General features: G+C 35.6%; 1 protein-coding gene across 2 annotated transcripts in view; it reads right to left on the bottom strand.

Annotated features, from left to right (window-relative positions):
• Positions 1-25,522, bottom strand: part of LRPPRC (leucine rich pentatricopeptide repeat containing) — a 90,458-nt gene that overhangs the window by 41,037 nt on the left and 23,899 nt on the right. For both annotated transcript variants that reach the window (XM_065679514.1, XM_065679515.1), the window contains exons 12-23: positions 22,897-23,015; positions 22,117-22,210; positions 19,127-19,196; positions 15,989-16,016; positions 13,645-13,705; positions 12,406-12,512; positions 12,116-12,193; positions 11,726-11,779; positions 10,898-11,011; positions 9,569-9,699; positions 8,074-8,159; positions 6,232-6,436 (exon numbers count right to left, since the gene is read on the bottom strand). In XM_065679514.1, coding sequence (XP_065535586.1) covers positions 6,232-6,436; positions 8,074-8,159; positions 9,569-9,699; positions 10,898-11,011; positions 11,726-11,779; positions 12,116-12,193; positions 12,406-12,512; positions 13,645-13,705; positions 15,989-16,016; positions 19,127-19,196; positions 22,117-22,210; positions 22,897-23,015 — 1,147 coding nt within the window. The remainder of the gene's footprint in view (positions 1-6,231; positions 6,437-8,073; positions 8,160-9,568; positions 9,700-10,897; positions 11,012-11,725; positions 11,780-12,115; positions 12,194-12,405; positions 12,513-13,644; positions 13,706-15,988; positions 16,017-19,126; positions 19,197-22,116; positions 22,211-22,896; positions 23,016-25,522) is intronic.

Raw genomic sequence — 25,522 nt, 5'->3', positions numbered from 1 at the left:
CAGTTAACATCTGAAAAAGAAAACAACCAAACCCAACCCAGTTTTACAGAAAACTACTCAATTTCTAAGGAGGCACAACAACATTTATACATTCAAATTAAAGTTTTCAGTGATAAATCTAGCCTTTCAGATTGATCCTCAAACAGCCACAGTATTGTCTCAGCTGTATTCCTAAAGGATTAAAGTGACTGTTTTTAGGTCAAAAGCTATCAATAAATGAATGACTAATCAGAATGCCATTCAAACAGGAACATTAACAGTTTTCTAGCCTCTAAATGTATACTTCTGAAGGCATTAATATTGTATATTCCAAGAAAAATGTCAGCAGAGAACTGACATAAAAATGGAAAAACTGGTACTTACTGCTCAAAGGTGGCTGAGTAAATCTGCGTTTAAGGAGGTCAGTATCTTACACACTAATTTACTAGACATTTGTTTTGAATCTATTGAAATCTGATATATTTGTTCAGTTGCATTCAAGCATCCAATGAGTCATTCACTGTTTACTAGAGAACAAGGTTTTTAAAACCGATAAAAGACAAAACTGGCAATAACCAACTATAAAACAATGAAAGGTATAGAAGTTCAGCCTCTACAAAAAAATAATTCATACTACGGCTGCAAAGAACAAAACATCAAGCTTATGTTTGTACTTCAGTTAATATTATTTATTCATCAATTTGCAGTATTTCTTAATTGTCACAAGCTGCAGTTAATGTCAAGTAAGTACCGGCAACTACTTCTGTAAGCAGTTTTCACAATCCTGTTGGCAAATGAATGAAAAGGAAAAACGGGAACTTACTGCAGGCTTCAAATTTTGAGTGTGGGTAACATGTTAATGATTTTGTTATAACTAATTAAAAAAAAAAAACAAACCAAACCAAAACCTGCACAAAAAATGACTTTTCGTATTTTAAGGAAATGTATTTATACTTGAGGACTTGAAGCTAAATAACAGCCATGCATTTGAAACTATTTAGCAGTCTTTCTGTAAGAACTTGTGCACGGTGAAAAGCCTTTTGTCTTCCCAAGGGATACTGACTATAGCACTAAAATAAAAGCCTGGTCCAAAATTACTAAGACAAAAAGGAAATAAAGCTCATATAGCCATGTTGGCAAAATCTGATTTCCAGCGTCATTCTGGACAAAACAGCATTTAAAATGTGAACACAGATGATCCATGCTTCATTTTGAGTTGGCCAGATACTACAGCTTTAAGTTACTCACAAATATTATCTGTCCAGGGCTAATACCTGTTCTGCTTAAAGATGAGGTGTATTTTCCCCCCTCTCACTGAAACTTGTTACTTTAAAAAGAAGATACACTACTATTTTTGAATGACAGAAGAGGCCTTAGTCATCACTGTATTATGCTCAGCCCTCATGTAATTCCAGAAGAGTCCTACTTTGGCGTTATTTCTCAATTAAATTGTGCTAGGGTGAAGATACTGTAAGTTTGTGGGTTTCATTTGGTTTCTCTTTAGGATGCCTACGATGTCCAAGATACTACTGGGCACAGTTTTCAAAACTATCTGCATGGGCAGTTTTACTCCCACAAAGCTCTTTCAAAAGACAAAATTACTCAGACGTCTGAACATTTGCAGAACACACTCTGTGGCAGGACTGGCTATAACATGCATGGATATAACATCCCCCTTCAATTTCAACAAGCCACTCCCATCTTGCTTCAAGAATGCAGCACTAAATCTAACCCTTTTACTTGTAATAAACAACTTTCCCAACCAGAGAGTCCGCCTGATAAAAATAAGACTCCAAATATTGATTTTAATTGGAATGAAGTGCTGCAACATTATGCATAAAGCTTTAGTGAAGTGGCAATTTACCTAAGGGGTTTACTGATTGAAAAGCTCTCAAACCTGAAATTCACTAGAGAGGTAGAAAAGAAAAAAAGAAGGACTCTGGGGGGGGTGGAGGGTAGACTAGTAAAACAAATCCCTCTCTACAAATCTGAAGCAGATGTTAGTGTAGAGGGAAGTCAATTCAGCAAGGTACAATCAGCTTTACAAAAATTATTCTGTTAAAAGAGAACGGGCTCTTGAAAGAGCTAAATGTTTTTCTGTTCATTTGCTATACTGAGGAATCTTCAAGGAGACTGGTGTTGCAATTACAACTAATCCTCCCCAAAAAATTAACTGTGTTGAAGGCTTTGTAATTTCCCTAGGTACAATTTAGCTGTCACTTACTTTAAAATTTACTCAAACATGCGTTCCGAACAGCACTAACTTCACATGTCAAGTGCTTTCCAGCCAATTGAGTCTAAACTGGAAGTCGGTGTTAAACAACTGAATGATTAGACAAGATAGCTCATTTCCCTGCTCTTTTGTTCAGAATAAAATGCCACATTTACATTATCAGACTCAACAGGATTTTCTGACAGAGGGAGAAAAAACCCTAGTGAACACTGTCCGTACCAAGCACATGAAGCCTGTCATTTACCAATCATCCTTCAAAAAGCAATAGCCATGAATGTAACTTAATTACGACCCAATGATCCTTGACGAAAAATCATCTTATCACTGTCCTGTCCCCATAGGGCAAATGAGACACTTTTGTCCTTTGGCACTGATGATGCTAAATTCCTAATTGCAATAATGGAGTAAGAGAGGCAAACATTCCTAATTTCACTGCAACACGTAAAGAGTTTTAATGCAAATATCTGAAATAAAGCCACTAAAATTAGGAAAAAAAAACTTCTTCCCACTAGAGATTCCCCCCCCACACCCCCCACCCCGGTATCACCTAATTTTAAAAGGTGCCTATTTTAAAAAGTAAATTCAAAAGTCAATTAACTCGTACGTGCTACAAAATCATCTCAAACGAAATTATAGGTGAATTTAACCCCGTGAAAACAACAGGAGAAAAACTATCAAGGCACTACACTCAGGATGTATCGTGTCTAGTATATGAGAAGCTAAATGAGTTTGTCAGGTTAATCACAAACCAGCACACAATGCTTTACTGGACAATGCTGTACTAAAATTCACTGAGCATTTTTTAAGAGACACAACTGAGCTATAGCTTTTTCATTGTTTAATATACAGCTATTAACTGCTTGCATTCACTGACTTAAAACTACAAAATGTTTTATTCTTACAGTTTGTAACAATGTTTTCACAGTTTACCTGCAAATTTTCTTTGCTTAAGAGCACTCTGAAATTTATCAGTTCTCTATTTCACAACTTGAAAATGTTTTGGTTTGTTTCTTTTCTCTGAGATGGTATTAAAGAAGAGAAGAAGCAAACTTCTGTTAATGAACATACAGGAACCATATCAAGTTTTTAAGACACATATTCCTATTTTGCATTGTATGAAAGTTGACTTGTGCAGCTTTCTTGAAGAAAGCAAAAAAAGAAATCATCAGTAGTTACTGTATTCATTCATTTATCATCCTGTGATAGGTATTACCAAAGTATCATATAGCACAGGAGCAGTTTAGCTTCACAAAGCTCTTCAGTTTTGTAAACTGGCTCATGTTTTCCTGTGACAGTGGGTACAGAAGGCAAAAGCCAAAACTACCATCATCAAAATTGTAAGACTTTTTATGTGGTATAGGTAACACAACTGTTTCCAATTATTAGAAGTTGGAAGACCCAGTTCAAATACCCAGCCATGTTTTAAGAAAAAGTACAAGCTTTTCACATCCTTGCAGCTTTTAGAAACTAAGATTTTTATCGTACTGTCCAAGGCAGGTTGATCACCTTGAATGACAGAGCAAGATTCCACACGTGGACTGTCTCAATTTTTAATGCGACTTCAACACCCTGAGAAACTGTTCAAAGTCATAAATAAATATCATGCAATTAAAGGCAGCGGGTAGCCCCCCTTAAATTCACTTAGGGTAAAAAAACCCAAGGTATTATGAGTTCTTTCTCTACTTATTTCAGTTAAACACTTCTCAAAATACTAAAGACAAAATGCCCATTCTACTAGGACATTAGATTTTGTTGGCTTTTGTCAAGTTACACTGTTCATCATAAACATTTTTTTTTGTTTTCCATGCTCTGCTGCCAACTGTCACTTTTAATAAGCAATAGGACTCAACAAGAATTTCAGAGTATCCAGTACTCAATACACAAAAAAAGAGGCAGATAAAAAACATTTTACACCTACAGTTGCTGAAATCCTCAAAAGCAAATCACAGATTCTTTCCCAAGCAATTAAAAAGTCTGAAATAAACTAAGAACACAAAACACCAGCATAATCACTGCTGTGGAACATTTTAATGTATCCCGGGTCTAATTTGAGAGGCATGCGATGAGGCATGACCTGCACCTGAGGCATGACAGCATTTCAGTATGATACTTGAGCTCTACGATGGCAAATAGTAAGCACTACTTCTGAAAGAAATTACTAACACTTATTTCAGTCACTCCTAACTTTCAGAAACTCTTAGCATCTTCAAGACACACACAAATACACACACACGCACACAACACCAAAGTCAAATCTAGTTATTCCTCCCAAGCAAATTATGCGGAAAAAGCTTCCCCCTTCTGTTCTAACACTGGAGAGGAAGCAAGTCTCTGCACCAATAAGGTCCTCCCCCCCCCAAAAAAAAAACATAGGAAATGAGCTTACTTTGTATTATATTTATAGATACGAAATATAGTAAGCTAAACAACTGAGTACCAACAACTTTTAGCCAATACAATTCCAGAGTATGGAATTATTTTTTCCTTTAAAAATCTAGTCTCATAAAAAGTCCCTAAATCCTTACAAAAAAACCCCAAAACCTAAAAAAATCCTTAAAAGTTTTACCACACGTTTATAATCCAAAGGCTGTGGAATCACACTAAAATAAGACTCTTTACTGTCCCTCTGTATCCACATATGATCACATATTTATTTACATTATATACTACTTCTCAAGTGAAAAGAACCCAAGTAGCACGATGTACAACTTGCATGTCAACATGCATAAAGCAATTATGTAAAATGCAGCTGCTCTCACTGCACACTGCAAAGCATATCAGATATTTTTCCGACACATTAGTTACATATGATTGCAGTTAAATTACTTTCATAAACATCTGCTTGTCTTGTGATGCAACCAAGGCAGTGTCTTTGACTGCAGAGATACACACTGTATTCTTAATTGTGGACCGCTACACTAAAATACAATTTTAGAAGAGAATGTACACGCATATATCAAGTTACATTTTTTTAACAAGAATTTTGAATAAAGAAAACATTATCCAGACCCTGCATACCCAAAATACTCATAAGAACTCAAAAACTCCACATGTTAACAGAAATGTGCAGAAACATGCATCTTTGAGGTTAACCTACATAATACTATAAAAAAAAAAAAATCATTTATTTCATAGGCATCATATTTAAGCCAACAACATCTCATATGTGAATTGAACTCCAAGAAACTGATCAATCACTCTGGCTGCAAGAGATTAAAATCCAGCAACTACACAAATAACATAAGAAAAAAAACCAGAAGGATTGTACATATGGTAAAGGAAGTGAAAAGGGACTCTTGGCTCAGTTTTAGTAAGAAATTGTTATGTACTTCATACGTACATTCGTTCAAGTATCTTACACCTCATAATGAAAATTTACGCAAAGGAACATGACACATGGAATTACTTCCTGACAGAATGAATGTATGAACTTCCTTCTCTCTATTAAAGGGTATGAAAACTATATATGGAAAAAAAAAAACCCAAAACCAAATAAAACAGTACTCTCTCCGAATTTTAAATTCAGTAGCATGGCAGTAGCATCAAATTATTTGAGTTATGTGAATTAAAAATATTTCAGTGTTTGACAACTGCCCTTCTACTCACCTGAGATGTACTAGATGGCACAAAATGATGTTGTTTTGACGGGAAAACACATGCCACTTAGCCACAAGAGCTGAGGCTACACCATGCTCTGAATAGCTACCTTGTCAGACAGACTTTAGAACCAACTATTATAAGAATATTCCAATATATAGCCACTTCATTTCTGATGTGTACATAAAACAGCTGTTGCTCCCAGGGCCATGATGCGATGTATAACTGATGAAAATACTTATCTAAAACATATTCATTTGTTACTATTCCTAAATCACTTCAGTACCTTATGTGCATGCATGTGATTTCATTTTTACTTGCAGAAGCACTTTCAAACATGTATGTGCAGCTGTGCATAGCACACACAGGTCATATAACACAAATACATAACTTGTTTCATCTGAAGCCCAACCATAGCTTACTTTTCAAGGTGAACTGTAATCAGAGGGGAATGAAGGGCAGCAGTCTCTGCCAGCCCCAGGTTCACAATGGTCTCATGTAATCGATTCACTGTTTCAACTTCACCTCGCATGGCAGCGGCATTAAGGATGCGGAAAAAAGATGCAACTGTTCTGTCTGAGATAGGAACATCCTTCTCTTTCATCTCCGTTAGAATGTTAATAGCATCTACAATGAAACAACACAAAAGACCCTTAGGTAATTTCATGTAGGGAAAACAAACTGCTATTAAAACAGCATTTCAAACCCAGCAGGAATGCAAATTCTGGCGTATAATGCCGATTTCAAGTTAATTACTACTTGCATTTCTAAACGAGACTACAATTATAAATCCACAATAGCATGGTTTTATCATTTTGCTGCAACTTTGACTACAAATTATAGATAGGAACTGTGTGCCCACTCTGCACCACGTAACCCTGTACAGTCTGCCCTATAGCTGCAAGATTCTACTAAATGGATGCTTTTATCGTTCGATGCTAACATCTGCTAAATCACTCCATTGTTTCTTCAGCAGATGGCTTGTCACGAGGCCAGATAATAAAGATATGTTTACACTGTATATACAGCCAGACTAATGGTCTGATACCGATAGGGCCTGTTTGCTGTGTCGATACTAATTAGCCAAGGAGAGCCAATGAAAGCTTTCTAACAGACTGCATGTTAAAACATTAGGTTCATTAAGCTTCATTAGTAAGGCAGAAATAAACATTTTGGTATATGGAATAAGTGCATTTTTATAATGCTCTTAATTATTGCACAGACGGAATGTTTTGACCACTTTACATTTGGCTACATTTACGAACTGTTTTATTTTCTGAGGACATTTATGTTCTTATAAGCAAGCTAATCTTTTGAAGCTGCTTTAATGTAGAGGTAGTCACAATCTGATTTATTAGGATTTTGAAGATCTCAGCTTTGTTTATTATTTTCTAACAGTAAGCTTAATATGAAGCCAAAACAAATTTCAAAGAAAGATCTTACAAGGGGAAAAAAAAAAAAAGACATTTGATTTTTAATTTTATTGTTTAGTTTTTTTATATAAAAATACAACCTTTTGTGTCTAGGCTTGGACCACGTTTTTATGGTGTTAAGACTTCTACAAAATCATAGAACTCAATGTTCAGAATCACCTTTTAAAATACATGACAGCCTACAGTTCTTCTAAAGATCAACCAAATCATGTAAATTACAGAATTATATTAGACTAAATTACAGAAATTAAAGAGCTAACAGCTTAATGCAAACACCTAGAAATACAAAATAGGCAGTTTGCAGAACACTCATTAAAAGCCAAAATTTCCAGGCAGTTTGACAGATCTGACTCTGAATTCAGTAACAAACACATAAAAGAATACTAACAGAAAAATATATACCTTATAAAAAGTTAAATGATTTTTTGCAGTACTTGGCTCTTATGAGAAGGTTATGTTTATAGGTTTTATGTTCAGCCTTCAGACCTTCTTAAGCAAAAACAAAGCCATTAGTCTAGGCACATACGCAATTTGTGCCATAAGTCATGATCTTCAAACTCAATCCAAACAGCAATGCTAATAAAAACTAGCTGCAGAAATGCAAAAAGCACTGAGCTGTGCAAATGTAAATGACAAGCTTGCCAATCCATTAAAACTAATGGCCTGCACTGTCCAAGCATCTCTGGTTGAATTCACATGCAAATTTGTATGCAAAATGTTCAAGCACTTTTCAGGACATGATATACCATTAATATCAACTCACATTTTTATTCCTCAGGCAAGATACCTTTATTACATAGCAGAAACACACAATGAAAGCAAATGGATTACCTTCTAGTCTACCATGCTTTCCTAAGACTTCTACCAGCGCTATGTACTTTTGAGCGTCGAGAGCAACAGGTGAATTCTTAGGGAAGCTAGAAATTAAGACATTAAGAATTGTATTAACAGAAGTTCAGGTTTCATGGATTCAGCTTAAAGATTTATTTTCAAAACTACATAACAAAACAATAGCACTGTGAGCTAAAATTTACAGAAGTGTTAAGGGGAAAATCCAATACGACTTTAAAAGATACACCATTACAACATGATTTAAAAATACTATCCACACACCTTCCCACCCCCAAAACCCAAAAGTTGTATTTTAAAAGAAAAAAAAGAAAAAGGCTTAATTATTTGGTAGTTATTGCATGAAACAGGGTATTTCCCAGAAGCCTGGGAAGAAAACTCAGTTCACCAGTATACTCAGGCAGGGCTGTATTCTTTGCTGTGAAGAGGCTATTTACCTATAGTAACAAGTTAAAAGCTACCACTTTGAAGTTTCTTCTATGTGTTTGCTTTCTTTTTTCTGGAAGTTTTAAAATTCATTCATTCACTGTTGTTTTTCTTTGCAACAGTTCAAAGAGTCACTTCTTAGCAATACTATGCTACATGCCAGGCAGATCAGTAAAAACATGCTACTGCAGTGAAGCTCCACTAGAAGACTCAATTTTACTTCACATAGGCTGTGCCAGAGTAGCAGGCCAGTCAAAACCAATACACTACCATTATTTGCAGAGTGGCAAATTTCTTGATATTCATAGCACAATCATTTCGTATAATTTCAAAGACCAGCAAGGTTTAATGAGCACCTGATTGCTAACCTACTGTAAACTCGGAGAAAAGACTTTGTGAGTGAATACGATAGGGAGAAAAGTAACACAAAACTTGTTCTATATCCACTGCAGCATCAGTGGAAGGAGGCTTTTAAGGGAAAAAGGGAAAGGAGCAAATAGAAATATGAAGAATTTGCTCTGGGATACCTCATACACATAGTACGATTTAGCTGGGAGCTAATTTTTATGGCCAAGATACAAAGCTCTGAAGATGAAAAATTTTAAATAGAATGTTTATTGACAGTTTTAAAATAACGTCACACACTGCTATTCTAAAGGCAATATAGGTGCAGTGCATTTTAAACACATTCTAGATGCTTTCTAAGACACAATGCAGGTACTTTTTTTCCCCCTAAATTCAGCCAAGCTTCAATATAGGTACTAGGTACATTTAAAATAAAACCAAACCAGATCCTACATAGCAATTTGCCTTAAAAAAGAATAAAATAATAATTACTGACCATACAAAGTAGCCGTTTCTGATGTTCAATTATACAAAGTAAATTTTTTGTTTCAAAAAACCACACCCATGACTCTTTTAAATGCACATACATTGGTGGGGAGAACTAATTAAAAATGGATGAGGGGGTTAATACTCAACCTACTTAATTCAACAAGGTCTGTGTATCAGCATAAATCTCTGTGACATGTTTCAGTGCCGGTGTACTTACACTTTTTCTTTCAGGTTCATTGCCTCTTCTACATTATCATGTCGACAGCACAAATTTATTAAGGCTGCATAGCCACCGACAACCATGTCCGGTTCGTATTTGGCTTTCACTTCAAGGGCTTTTTGCATATTCTAAAAAAGGAACAAAGCAAAGATGTGAACTAGAGGAAAAGTCAGTATGACATTATGATTCTTCTATGTTCAGTGTGCAGTTACATGGCTGCTTTAGTGCTTTTAGCAGCACAAGATCACATTTGAAAACAGTGCTTTAACGAAAACAAATGCTAAGAGTGAAAGTTATTTTGCAAAAATTAATATTTTTCTAAAATACCTTTTAGATTCTCTTGATAGATTTATAAATATCTTGCTTTGTATTTCTAGTATGTTTTAATCTCAGACTTTTTTTTTTTTTTTTTAAATCCAGACAGATAATATAAAATGACTGACCCACATTTTAAACCAGTTCTTATTTATTTGGAATTTATAACAACTTCCACCTGGCACATTGCCAAACAGATAACAAAACTACTTTCTAAAGAGTAAGAAACTACTTAATGATCCCATAGGAAGCTTGTTTTTTTTTCCTACTTTCCTATTCATATATTTCACCACTCTGAACTTACAATAGGTGTTTGCTTCTAGTCTTATTTCACAAGCAAAATTGTAGAGACAGTTGAGAATCACTCTTTCTAAATTGTATTCTTAGGAACACAGAATATTGTGCTATCATCTGCACGACTGTTACTGTTCCTATATATACAGCTTTATAGGCAGGATCATACTGAACGAGAAACTGAATAAAAGTGTGGTGATACCCCACAAATTACAGACACACACTAAATGAATGTAAACTACAGCTGGACGCCTGCCGAATGAAGGCAAGAGACCCTTTATCTCAGAAGAGCTTTCCTCCTGCAGGAAAATGGAATTTCAATCCTGCATTAACAACCTAGTAATATTTGAATTGCAAATGACTAGTGCATGTATCAGTTGCTTGACAATCTAGATATAAGAGACCGGAGCCATGGCTTGAAAGGACATTTGGCATGTATGATAAACCTATCACAGCTGTTACTATCATTCACTTTGCAGATTATTGTAAACAAACTTCAGCAACCCCAAAACATGCCATTCAAGGTGTTGCTGAAATTAGTTAACCTTTTGATTTAATTGCTTTTTGCACTTATGTTTGATTTATAAGCATCAAACCATGAAACCTGAAGCACTGCACTTGTCTTTGCTTAACTATGTCTTTCCATAATACAGTCATTTATGTCCCTTTAAAAATATAGCTATGTGTTTCCAATTATCTCTGCATTGCTTAAGATACCTCTTCTTCACAAAGAGCATGTATGAGTTGTTTCAAGACATCTGTAATAGGCTGGTTTTCAGCTTTCTGCTTTTCTAGTTTCTTCTCCAAAGCAGACACGTCAGGTTTAGCACTCTAAATGGAAGTAATAGAAAGAATGTCAATTGCAAAAACACCATTCCCTGAACAACTTGTCGGATCACTTTAATAAAAGACAGACAAAATAATCCTCTTCTTTCATACTCTTAAGAAATTTTTTAATCATTTAAGGTGCTTTTATCTGTTTAAACAGCACATACTAATTGAAGATTTGACTCAGAATGCAGTAAAAAAACCCGTGAAGTAGCATATCTACAAAGGTCAACATTACTATTTCTCTCGTACTCGGTTCTTTGTGTTCAGGGAAGCAGGGAATAGAAGCTTGTTTCTCTTTCCATCTCCACTCTGCTCAGATCAGAGATGTAAAGGCTTGACACTCCACCATTAGAAGCAGTATGGATTTATATGGTTCCTGCCACTCAAGTGGATCACTGTAATTTACAAGCATGAATTAAGCCTCACACCATCACTGTTAACTAACTAGAACTTTCAAAAATATATATACTAGACAGGGAAACTGAGGCATGAAGCCTCATCCAACTCCAAGGTCAAGTATCAGGTCTATATGAAAATCTGGATAGCCTCTACTCCTACTCTGGAAAGTAACCTCTGAACTTCAAATGGTAGATTTAAATAACGCTAATATACTACCATGATCTGAAAGCTAGTGATTACACTTCATCTAAAAACCCATATCCAAACATTGTTATTACAGTAAGAACAAGCATGGCTATCTGGGAATTTACTTACTTCTGGAATGTTGTCTGTAGACAGGATTTTTTTATGAGACAGTAATCTTGCATCCTAAAACGTAGCAAGACAAAGATATCACAAATTTCCCCTAAAAAAAGTTCAATCCTTAAGCATATTATGCTAAAAATGTTAAAATTAATTACATAATTGCAATGTAAAAAAAAAAAAACCTGTATTCTACAGCATTAATACACTGACTTGAAAAAGCACTTATTAAATGTATCCTTTTCACATATGAAATGAAAACAGCTTCTACAGTGAAAAATCTTGGAAAGGTTAAAAGGCTTACACATGATCACTGCATAACAATATTTATTTTGCAAAGGAGAATACAGTTATAGAGTATAGTTTTTTTAGATTCAAAATAATTGCTATAGAACCACAGACCTTAATTAATTCAGGAACTTGAGAGGAGTCCAGCAGTCTGCAAATGCCGCTGTAGTGGGTTGTAGGGATAACTATATTCTGTACCAAGAGGTGGGGAAAAAATTATATGAGTTTTGAAACACAACCAAACTGAAATTTGTCTAACAGAAATTATCTCAGACGTAATTCAAGTCTCCAGCTCCTGCATGTCATTGAGAAGTGGTCTGGTTGTACTTAAAAGCAGCAATTTCAAATCTAATAGATACATGTCAGGCAGGACAGGCATTATGTAGCAAAAAATGAAATGGTACCATCTTCTTCAGCTGATGGAAGTATTGTCTCAAACGCTCCTCCTTGGCCTGTACCTCTGAGTCACTCATGCTGTCAATCAAGTGATAAAGAAAATAGCCAACAGCTTCTGTGGAAAAAAACAAGAGAAAGCATTCCACTAAAATTACTGAGACTGTCATGTTATCAAGATTAATTTATAAGAAATCATTTTGGTGTGAGATGTCACCCTGATGAGAGGCTCTGGAATGGCAACAATGATCACTGAGGCATAGAGATTATGTGGTTTGGGAGCACATATCTAACTGGTGAGTGAAAGGAATATTAATTATTTTCAGACCTAGTGACAGCTTTTCAGTACAGAATCTTACTTCAATCTATTTTTTCCACTACTGTGTGACAGAAGTGGTACTGCCCAAGGCCTTCCCCCCCTTTCCTGCCCGCTACCCAAATAGTTGCCACAAATATTTTGTCATTGCTCAAAAGAAGGAACAGATTTCTAATGCTTTGCATATTTATTCTGTACATTGTATGAATTATATTCCATTACTAAGCCACACTTAGTATAGAAATATTAATGTTAAGGACATAAAAAATGTTTTAAACATTAGGTCAGCTAATACTGAACAAGCTGCCAATTAGCCAATGAAAATCAAGATTAACAGATTTTAGCAATAGTACTAAGTTTATTATCTATGATAGTGTAGAAATACACGGGGTCTTGTTGCCAAGAACAGGAACAGCATCAATTATTGTCTCCTCAAAGGTTAGCTTTCGCCAAATGCCCTTGTCCCTCTGGCCTTGACACGAGGGGAACCCCCCCATCCTTTTTTAAAAAAAACCCAGATTATATAAAATGATATACTTATTTCAAACTAGAAGATTTGGGATGTTAAGTACTATTTGCTTTCATGAAATCAGAAGGGCTGGTAAAGGTGAAACTAAGTTGAAAGACTGCCACCTTTTCTCTTTTTTTTTTTTTAAAGTATTTAAGCACTGATCCTGTGTCCATTCTAAATCTCTTTTGGTCCATAAATTTAGAAAAATAAATCACTATCCGCAAGATTTGCCTCTAAAAAAAGATCTTATGGATCTCGCAAAATATGCTCTGATTATTCGAATCAGGATTTTACCCAACATGTTTTCAAATTTCACTTTCAAAAAGAAGCAATCAGTGTTTACTGTTGTAATCCCTCAAACCCATCATTACACAGAAGAACGGATTTGTGGATAAGTTACAATCACAGAAATTGAAACTCTACCAGTTGGTCCTACTGCAGGCGTCAGGCAATAACGTTCATCCTTGTACAACACTTCTGTTATCTGGTAAGACAGAATAATCGTACATTGCAGCCAAAAGAAGCAAGCAAGGACAAATAGTATCTGAAATTGAATTCTCAAAATAATAAAGCATTTCTCTGTTAAAGTATTATTCTTTACCACATCATAGTAATTCCCTAAGAAATACAAAAGTGTTTTTTTGTAAATAATAGGTTTTTCTTGAGAAAATATTGCAAGCAAAATGCTTTCTGAGGTATGGCAGCAAGACAGACACTCTAGTATTCTGTTTATGTATCATTCTATAGAAAGTTAGCTGCTGTAAGACATTGCTTAAAGCAAGTATTATAAGCAGTGTCACCCCTGGAGATGCTACAATTATTTTCCAATTTACTGAAAGGCTGAAATTGGTCCATAAAGCCTTTTTTTTTTTTAAATTTATTTTGAATGAACCAACTACATAAAGAAAATAGAGGAACACCATTTATCATGCTCTGCTACATTTAACTAGTGCAGCTATTGCAAATAAGTGCAATTTTGGATGACAAAATATGCATCCATAAAATTAATTGGATTACATTTAGCACATGTTCCATCAGTCATACAAACTGAAGGAATACATACATTTTACTTTATCAGAAGAAAAGAATCATTTACCCCAAAGCCCCCACATCCTACGTACAAATACTTAAACCTAAACTACAGCACCTCAAAAGCCATCTGACTATTCTTAAGGAAATTACATCATCTCTAGTTAAAATCAGAGATTTTAAGTATTTCAAGAATATTGCTTTATCTGCCATGATTCTAGAATGCAATCTTAACGAAGTCTGAGGTAAATACATTCCCCACTGTCAAAGTGCTGTGTTTCAAGCAACGATAATTGTTAATGAAAATGGATAAAGCCAGAAAATATGCAATGTGCAATGGAATACTGTGACTATCACTTCTCATTCTACCAACACCAACGACACTGCGCAGTTAAACTACAGTTTTCTTCTGCTCTTTTGCCCTCATCCTCCTATGACAAATTCAAGACAATACAACAAAATAAAAGAAAGTCATGTTAACAGTTTTCCTTCTGAATCATATCTCAGAAAACACTAGAAAGGAAGAGTAACAGAGAAAAATCCATGTAAAGGGGTGATATTATCTCTAAAGCTAAGTACCTACTTTTTTCCCCCAAGTTAGCATTTCTCATTTTAGAATGTCAATACATATATTTACTCATAAATTTAATGAGGATAACAAAATCTTCTTCCACTTTGGAGAACAGCAGACGTAACTCTAGATACAACTTCTTGTGCAGACAACCATTACTTCAGTCCTCTGACTGTCCTTAAAAATTAATTTCATAATAGGAGTAGTAAGAAATGCCTTTTCCCTCCTTCCCCACCTTCCCTTTGTACCTTTAAAATGCAAAAGACAGATGCAGAGGACAAAACCATCCTCTCACCATAATCTTCATGCAACATAAAAAAGTAGGAAATTACAAAAAAAAAACATCATCTCACAAGCTGTACCCAATTTAAATGAATTAAATCAGTGACTTTCCCAACGACAACTTTTATTTCTTTCCAAGATTTCTTTGCAAAATCTAAACCATACTGCAGGTCATGCACTAGTTTATTAGTCAGCAGGTACAGAATCAAACCAGAAAAAAAAAAAAAAAAAAAAAGACAAAATGCATAGTGCATCTCTTCCCAAATTCTGTAATCACAATTCAGGCCATATCTGTCAACACCTCTGTCCTAGTGCTCATCAAAATTAACTGACCAAGTTATACGATAGTGTCTTCTAATGGAGCCCATATCGGAGAGGGCAAAAGAACAGTCGTTTCCCCTTGAATTCACCAGGTAATTCCTTTTACCTGGCTTTGCATGCAGTGTTTTAAGGTATATAACAGAAGCTTTAGAATTCTAGTTATGTTTTATTGTTTTATTATTTTATTAGTTCTACTGTGGGGATACGAAGAAAGTTTAGGGAAGACACAGAAGGAAATTAAGCAGGCAGACTGCACAACCACGTCAGACTTTGTTCCAGAATCTACATACTACCTTCAGCAATGACAACACTGATCTAGAAACTGAAGTAGCATAAACTACACTACATGGTAACACCATATTTGATTTTTTATAATTACACTTAGCTGTCCAATTTGAAAACTCATTTTCATACAGTTGTACAATCTATCATTGACAAAAGTCTTGCTCACATTTATCAGGTCTGCAGTTATTGGGCTCAGAATTCAGATTTACAGGAATGCATCATAAAAATACAATGTCTAAAGAACTAGATTTTATTTAAAGCATTACTATTTCCACTTACCTTGCTCCAGAGCTGTACATCATCTGAGCTGAAGAGGGCAGCAAAGGATAACAAATTAAAAGCAATAAAATGGTTTTTACTCCTGCCTTCGTTTTTTAAAGATAACTTACACTGAGAATCTTTAATGAACCATTATATTTAGAACCATGATAAATTAATGAATTGTATCAATAAAAACAGTCATTGCAACATATTGCTTAAACCAACTTCGTACAGAATAAGCATACTATTTTTTACTATGCTACAGTCACAGTTTCTGCTAAATAATTTAAAATAATGCAGCAATCCAAACAGATAGCTAAGACTACAATAGATATATTTTAATCTTTAGTTCAATCTTTTAACATATCCTAATTGTACTTTTTTATTTTATACTTCATTCTATTTAGCATTTCAAGATAAGCTTCACTCAAGTCACATTTTACGTAGCACTCAATAGGTCATATTTGCTAGGGCAAAAATCAGCATTAAAATTAATTTTTTTCGTACAGACAATTAAGTACAGACAGCTACAAATGCACTTATATAATGCAAAAAAAGTAACCAAATCTCTTCAGGTATGTTTATTATAGTGAGATAAATAGATAATGTTTTAAAAAACAGAAAACAAAACACAGAAGAACTCAAATTTCTCCCTTCATAGAAGAGGACAGAACTGGAAGGCGAGCACTTCTCTGACTGTCATCAGGTTACAACCAAAGATCAAACGTTAAGCAGTTCACCGAAGTATAACCCCAAAATGTTAGAATGTTAACCAGTTCACTGAAGTACAAAAAGCTTGACATATTCCTATAATTTGGAGAACATAAAAATTCTCGCTAGAAGCTGTAACTTTTCAAAAACTATAAAGCAGCATTAACCTAGACAAGGCTAAAAGATCAAAAACATACAACCGTATTTTATCTTCCTATAACTCTCATAAGGGGAAAATAAGATGTCAGTCTGAACAGCTGCATAGAAACTTGACAGCATTCAGGGAAGTTTAGGATTTTATTTAGGAGATTTAAGCCTATGAAACATTAATTCTCTCTGTGCAACTGCCACTTGTATTTGAAAATGAGTCAAACGCAGGTCCACACAGGGCGGCGGGGGGGAAATATGCTATCTGTGAGGTTAGTTAAGCTTTCCTAGGTGAACTAGCTCCACTACTGACAGCATGACAACGAACTGCAGATATCAAATGCATCAATTTCCTAAAGTACTTGACTCTGAAATAGTAATGGTACATCAGGCAGACAGAATGGGAATACTTCGAAGCAGTTACCAGAGAAGAGCAGCTGCTAAAGAAATCCATAAACTAGTCTGCCACAGACACTGTTCCTGCGTCCCTGGTGTCCATACCCTGTACTTTTGTATGCCAGTCCTAAACTCCACTCATTTGAACATTCAAGACCTCCATTTAGTCATAAACTTTTGCTTCGGTCTTTACAAAATGTACAAGTATTTTTTCTTCTATCACATCTTCAAGCTTCATTTTCAGACTGGTCTAGCCATTATGTTTAAATAGAAAAGGAAACACTGAATTGGCATGCTTTCAGAAACAATGTAAGGGTGAAACCTGGGCACAGCCAACCTTGTACATCGCTTCTGAGGCCAAACAGAAATGAAGGCAAAAGCGAGATTAATGTTAAAGAAAAAATAAATTAAAAAGCAAGGAAACAAACCAAAACACCAAACTAAAAAAAGCAAAAAAAAAAAAAAAAAACCCCAAAAAATCAACCCAAAACCTCAGAATTCCAAGCTTTTTGCCCAAATATCCAATAACTATTGAAATCACAACACTAGTAACTGTTCCACCACTGACAAGAGTAATTGTCTCACTTGAAGAGAATATGATTCTTCAGCAGGTAGTTTTCACAATACAAGTTGATAACAATTTAAAACTACTTCAAATCGCATCCTTACCACCTGCACCCCAGTGGCAGGGGTATCTCATGACGGCATTGGTTATGTGCAGTAAAACATTGGCATGACTTCCTTTCCACCGCAAGTTCTACTCCTACTGAATATTCATCTATACTTGCAAAGAAAATGTGTTCTGAAAATCTGTTAATTAATACATCTGAAACAGACAATTCTGGGGCTTACTATTGAAATTAAGAACTCTGCTGGATCTAAGACATTATTTCATTTACCCCTTGGACGTCAAGGTCCGTTACGGCTTAGTTAATGGACCCAGTTTAGACACTGGTTTGCTTTTTTTCATCCTCTTCTCATAGTAGAGCAGGATCAGCTAGACACAACTTACAGTATACTAGGAAATGATTTTGGTCATATTCACCTGGTATGCTTTATTAATCTCCAACTTAAAACATAGTTATATCTCATAGCCACTACAGAACTTCAGGAGATGACTTAGTGAACAAAACCAGGCTTCAGGCTCTGGTGTGATTATTATCTGAGTGATATTAAGTGACCTCTGTAGTTCCCAGCAGCGCAGGTGCACTGCAAAAAATACCCTCATTCACAGTTCTAAATGTTTGACGGGGCAAACAGTGAATGATAGAAATGCTCGCTAATCCACATACACCTGCAGGGTTCTCTTAAACTTATGCAAGCTAGCAAGGAACCCTCCTTGCAAAACAGGACCATAGGGTTGTGAATATAAAGTCATGACAATTGCAGCACAATAGCTGGCATTCAGTGTGAGTATTCAGGAGTCATATTAACCCAGAGGGCACAGAAAGCTATCAGATGTAGAATATGCCTGGACTGGTATTTCCTCATCATTAAGCACCCACTTGCTTTAATGGTTACTAGTGATAATCTTTAGGGAAATCTTACATTAGCATAGCAGTTTATAAACAAAAATAGTGAATACAGATAAACCCCCAGATGTTTACTACTCTGAGAAGTTTATATACTGTCAAATACCACAGAACAAAGAACAGTGAAGTTCTTTTTAATCTAGTATATACGTAATACTTCAAAGGTATGTTCATATACAGCAAAGGCAAGGAAATCAGGGAAAGCAGAGAGGAACAAAGACATCCCTCAAATCTGCTACACCTGACACCATACTTTTCAAACTTCAAACATGGACTGTGGGGAAGACTGCATAGACCTGTATTCAACAAGGCAAAAAAAGACAAGGAACTTTGCAACAGCAAAAATTAAGGTATTATATAGCAACCTTACCTTCTAAAACCCAAACTGAGGCTGCTCCTGATCTGACGAATATCAATGCGAGGCGTTCTTGCTGAAGTCACTGTAAATGAAAGAAATGTTTCTAAGTAGTCATTGTACAAAACCAAATAATAATTCCTGGAGTGCCACAACTCGGCAGGTCATGTAAACAGGGTGTCCTCAGGAGAATTATGTTGTTAGTTCAGAGGAAATGCTGGGTAAACATTTGTGAGCCAAAATTTCAAACACTAGGAGATTTGAAACAGTCCTGGTTTTATCAGCTCTAAATCTGCTCCATTTCAAAAGGGATCAAATATTCTAAATGTGAATTTTCCCCCTTTTTATTGCCTTCAATGCCAATAGTTAACACATCAGTCTTTTATACAAGTTAGTAATTGGAGTAAGCATCTTACCTGTAAAAAAAGTGTAAGACTGAAGAAAGTATTATGCTCCAAAAAGAAAACAAACCCCAAACAATCCTAACCAAGACACTAGGGAAACTATAATATTACTTAAAATTAGATGGCCCTGAGAGGTCATTTCCAGTTATGCCCTATGTCCTCATCCTTACATCATTGCTTGGCTAAATATTCCAAAACAGTCTACCTTGTTCCTCTAGAATTCCTGTCTCTCATTCCAGCACCATACTCCAGCAAAGAAAGAAAATACAGTAGTAGATGCATTTAAGTCCTGCATGAAGTTATTATTCTTGGACTTTACTATCACAACAGATTTAACCTGAATGCCCTGCGCCCTTTCATCAAGGGCAGCAGTATGGTATATGGTAGAAGAGAACTTAAATAAAAGCACTAGCCCTATAGGAACATGGGCAATAAAAGGCAGGAGCAACATGCTAAAACCACTCCTTAAACTAACTCCAGGCATTTAGGAAATTTAAAGTTTTAAATGTTGGAATGTTTATTTAAGTTTGAAAATCTCAGGTAAAGTTGGTTTCAAGAAGCCCCAATACAAATCTTCTTCCAGTGGTATATTAAACTTTTTGCTCATAAAAAGATGAGCAGAAAAGCATCTTAGTATGCTCAGCTGCTGCTGACAATCGGCAACCTGGTTTCCTTAGCAACAAACAAGTCTGAGAAAATCAAGGGGCTGACAATGAAGTGGAATGGAACGGTGTGATAAAGGGAAAAAGCAGTTCTCATGTATGCCGCCTTATGCGGCCAGATTCCTCAACTGATGCTTCGTAGTTTTCATCTTGTCAGTGGCAGAAATCTATACATTATAAGGCATGAGAAGTTGAATCAATACACATAGATAGCAACCAGCATTAATAACCAACATTCGCCTCCCCTGGCTACACTGATGAGACAATCTTCAACTATTTTCCATACTGCATCTATTTTTCCCTCTTTGTAATACTGCAAAAGGAGCCAAGTCAATAAAAAAAAAAGGAAAAATCAGCTGTTTAATATCTGTGCCTTATCATTACACAGGTGCTAATTAGATTTACTAGCATTCATTTCAGCTTGGTAAACTATTTACAGGAGTAGCTTCCTTTAAAGCTCAAGTTCAAAAGAAATCTTGTGCATCTCCATGAATTATTAACCCTAGCCTTTGTAAATAGAAATACCACTACAAGATTCAAATTCAACACACAGACAACAGCTAAATAGTACACTACGCGAGACTAATTTCATGACAGTAACACAGAATTCAGCCTACATGTGCCCAGTATCACACTTTTGATATATACATCTACCACACACCAGACACACACAAATTTGTGCCTTACAACAGGTTAAAACTTGACTATTTCAGGTAAGCAAAATGAGTGTGGAGGGCGGCATTTACTTTCTCATGGAAGGGAAAAAGCAGCAACAAAAAATACGAAACCAAAATACTCCCCAAAAAACTATTTCACCTTCCAGAGGAAATTTCGCTGCTGTAAACCAGCCACCCTTTCAAAAAAAACCCTTCAAATTTATTTTAGGTGTTCATTTTTCATTATTTTTTTTTTTTTTTTTTTTTTTTTTTTTTGCAAGAACAGACAAAATGATGGCACTAGGTAAGGTTCACTAACTGATAAATCTCCAATAGAGAAATCAAATCACTGACTAATAACTACTCAATTTTCTCATTTTCAACACAACAGTTTCCCAGGGTCATGGTGCATAGACTACATATTTCTATATTTGTTAAATAAAACAGTTAATGACTATTGCAATAAAAGACTGGTTAAGCTCTTCCCTGAGCCTTGGACACATAAAACTGTTTAAAAAAAAAGATCTTTTTGTGCTATATTTAGTCCAAATTTAGGTATTTCATTACTGTATCAGTATATTAGGCAAATAAAAACTGGGCTTTTTTAAATTTAAAAAGAAACATATATTCCTACTTAATCAAGCAAATTATCCCATCCCATACATTCAGTCAATGACATGTATTAACATGTGGAAGCACAGAGCATCAGAACCGTCTTTGGAGAAAACTCTTATTCATGCTATTACAACTTCATCACCTAATTAACCCATCAAACTTATACACATACTTCCAGGACCCACAGAGCACCCTCGGGTTAACTCAGTGTGAATCAGTTCTTTAAAGCTGGTTCTTTCATTAATAATTCTGTAGTACTTCAGAGCCATGTTGTTAGACTACCATCTTGCTGTAACTGGCACTGCAAACAAAAAACATTCCTGGACCAACAACTTTACAGTCATTCTGCAAGGCAAATTGTTTCCTTAAGCCCTCTAAGTACAAAAGGATCATAACTGCAACACAATCACAGCAAAGCTGTGATTTGTAACTATCACATATACAAATCTTATGGCCAGGCTCAATGTTCAAAAACAATTTAACCATGATACGCTGTCTAGAACTGGTAGTTTCAGTCTGATGTTTCATTGCAGAGGACCTCACATAAAAGCTTTGCTCAAGTTTCCCCACATACCTTTACACCTCATATTAATACATGTATATCTCCTAGGCTACAACCAATCAATGCTACCAAGTACATAGTAACATGCAACATTAAAAATACTTACACAGAGAAAGAACATTGTTCAGTCTTCCATTTACTGCTTCGTATCTTATTTCTGCTACAGAGAGCCCATCACTTTCAAATAGGCAGCCATTTTTCTAGAGATAAAGCAATCAATCATTGTAGGCACAGGGAAGACTTCCTGATACTTTGTATTTTTTAATGCTTGCCAAGGACATTGGCATGTTTGTATTGATAGTCACTGAGAACACAGAAACTGCTCCACAAAAATCTACAAGGCTAGCCAGGTAAGTTGCTACTGATCAAAAATTACGCAGATTTTGTACTGAAATCAATTGCAAGAGATAAAATTATCAAAAATTAAAAAGAGTGGGGCAGACAAACTTAGTCTGCAATTCTCAATTTTAAGGTTAAAAAAGTTAAAATTAAAAAAAAAAAAAAAACAAACACCAAACCAAACCAAAAAACACACCAAAAAAATCACCAGCAACATCTGTAATACTTTTAATTCTCAGCAAAAGGATGTAATTCATTTATTTAGTTTTCCACCTGAGGAAATAGAAAGCTACTAAGTCTTGAGCTAAGTATTTCGGTTAGCTCTGTAAAGAAGAAAGGAAAGCAGCAGGCGAAGACAAGGCAAACAAACCATCAGTGCAAGAACTGCTTCAAAAGTAATCAAAACTAGTATCTAAAGACATTTTGAACAGGCTTCATCAGACCATGTTCATGTTCAGGGCACTACTGAGATTTACAGCCTTCACAGAGAACACAGAAAACCCAGACATACAATAGCCATTTTTATGAATTCTCAATGTAAACTCACCTTCAGCTGGGCACGGGCAGTTTCACTATCAGCAAAACTTTTAAAAACATAGTCTGCGTATGTGTCCGCATCAAGTTCCACCCCCAAGTCGTGCATCACTTTGACGACCTCAAAGATACCTATATCAAGGCAAAATTAGTAAGGCTAAGTACTTCAGAAGGATGAAAGACTTCTCTCCTTGATTTCCCTCCTTGACATTGCCATGCAACATCCTGCAGTTTTATTTTTGGTGTCAATAAAGTTCTTAATTGTGAAGCTTGCACCAGATTTACTGAACTTCCTGTTCTGTGCTGTATTAAAACCATGAAACTCTTGGTTAGCATACAAACTTTTTAACACGGTGAATATATGACAGCAACTCTTGATCACTTTTGCAAAACAACTTTTAGAGTAATATATCAAAACATCCGTATTATTGTGCATAAAAAACAAATGTGAAATTTGGTATAAAGTACATAATCAAATTCAAGATACAAACGCATTCTTCAGTACGTTCTTCACTTTGTTCCCAATATCCAACCCTATTTACCAAGGCAAGCTTTTAAGGTTTGTCCCTATAGTTGCTTAAAACAAGTAATGTCTTTGTAAGCAAATAGGTTGATTACTCTATTAACGCAACAGCTTCGAGGTGGAAATCCCAAGCCCCAGTGAAACTACATTTTAACTTTTACAGGGTTCAGATCAATTCATACAATTACACCGTATATTAATCCAGCAGATATGCATTTGTAAACAACAGATACCAAATCTTAATAGATTAGCAACTATAGCATAGAGTTTTAGAGTATGCTTTTTAATCGTTCACACTCTTCTATCTGCAGAAACTTCTTACAGTAGCCCTAGCTAGTAAACTCTGAACCCCTGTCAAAACCAATACAGGTATTACCATTTTTTTGCTGGTCTAAAAATGATTTGTCAGTAGCTGCAGGACACCAGTACCAACCAGCATATGTTTTTTTCAACTTGCATTTCATACTTATTACTTTAAAAATGTCCAAAGTCCCTGTCTTTGCCCTGGAGTGCCACCTATGGAAAAGTGACACTTCCATGAATATTTTATGCAGTGCACTATGGTGCAAATAATCAAATGTGAATTCCCTTTGAGCACTTGAAAATACATGCAGGCAAGTCATACTAGATTAAAGTCGCATCATCTGTTCGAGTTTGCCTTAAACAAAACTCTGATTTTGGACCAGAATCTGCAAAAATATGAATAAAGAATTAATTACAGTAAGTCTTCCTTGATATACCTTTCAAATTTTGACAGGTAGTTTCTATTTCATGTTTTCAACTTTCCAGAAAATACACCAAGTCCTCTTATATTGAAGTGTTTTAAAAAATAACTGTATCTGTATCACAAGAAAGTTGTCTGAAAACCACCAACTAGATACCACAATGAACAAGGTGTGGTAAACTGAAGATTTACGTTCAAATTTGTATCTAGGAGAAAGTAGAAAACAGGCTTGTTAAGCATCCCCCTTCCCTAACACCCATTAGGCTCAAATGTCTATTAGGGCACAGCTCCTGAGCAGGAAAGGGCATGTATTGAAGATTAGAACACCTGCACAACAGTGAGAGATGCAGAGTAAGGAGGAATACCAGTAACAATACTGCACATAGCCAAATAACTGCAAACTTGAAAAAAATGCTGGCACACATTTCTTCATTTCTAAGATGGCTGATCTACAACCTGGGGGGGAATCGAAGATTAATGAAAATCAACGCTGAACCCTACAGTTTTGCATGCATTTTCTACCTCTCCGAGAGCAGAACTACTTTATTATCACATAAATGTCTTCCACAGCACAAAGCAATCAAACATTCCCACTTCAATCAAAATACTATAAAATTGTTAGATACATGCATGAAATAGGATTTGAGCATCCTGTGTGTGGACTTTTAGAAATTCTTTGCTCCTCATACAGGAAAATACACTAACCTCTTCACTCTCCCCGCATCAAAGAACGGACTAAATAAAGAGTAACACAAAGTACAGTGATACTCATCTAGAATGCTGCTGTCCGAAACTTTGAGAACACACCCCAATACATGTATATTTACTTGGAAATATTACACATGTACTACTGTACTGATAAATTACGCACATCAGAAAACCTACACAAAAATAGAGCATAAAAAAGGCTGAAATAATTATTTATTTTCACCCTGCTCACACCCCAAATGATTGCCTTGCTACCCCATTTTAGAGACCACTGATCCAGAAGACTGGGTATGATGAAACCCACAGTAAAGTCTTCTGGCCATCTCCCTGCTTGAACAAGAAGAGGTTTTTGAGATCTTGGGCTGAGGTATGTACAGACTGCAGGAGCTGAGTGTCTAAAAATCAAATAACTGAGTGGGAAAAGGGAATAAAAGAAAGAAATACGGAACAAAACCCAGCCCAACTACTGTTCTTTTTGTCAAGACTAGAAACAGCACGCAAACATCCCAACAGAACAGATTCCAGCCTTGGTTCAGTACATCCAAGAACAAATACAAAAGAGATTAATTACAAGATGTTCATAATATCTGTGGTAGAGCAGAGCAACTTCCTGCTTTTCAAGAAATGAAAAGTGACACTTGTATTTTAGGCCACTTTTAATTTCCTAGGTTTCTCTCACAGTTA

This window comes from Lathamus discolor, chromosome 5 (assembly GCF_037157495.1).
Source record: "Lathamus discolor isolate bLatDis1 chromosome 5, bLatDis1.hap1, whole genome shotgun sequence".
In the NCBI taxonomy this organism is placed as follows: Eukaryota; Metazoa; Chordata; class Aves; order Psittaciformes; family Psittacidae; genus Lathamus; species Lathamus discolor.
The sequence above is the reverse complement of the archived record's forward strand: the minus strand, read 5'-3'. Positions and strand labels throughout refer to the sequence as shown.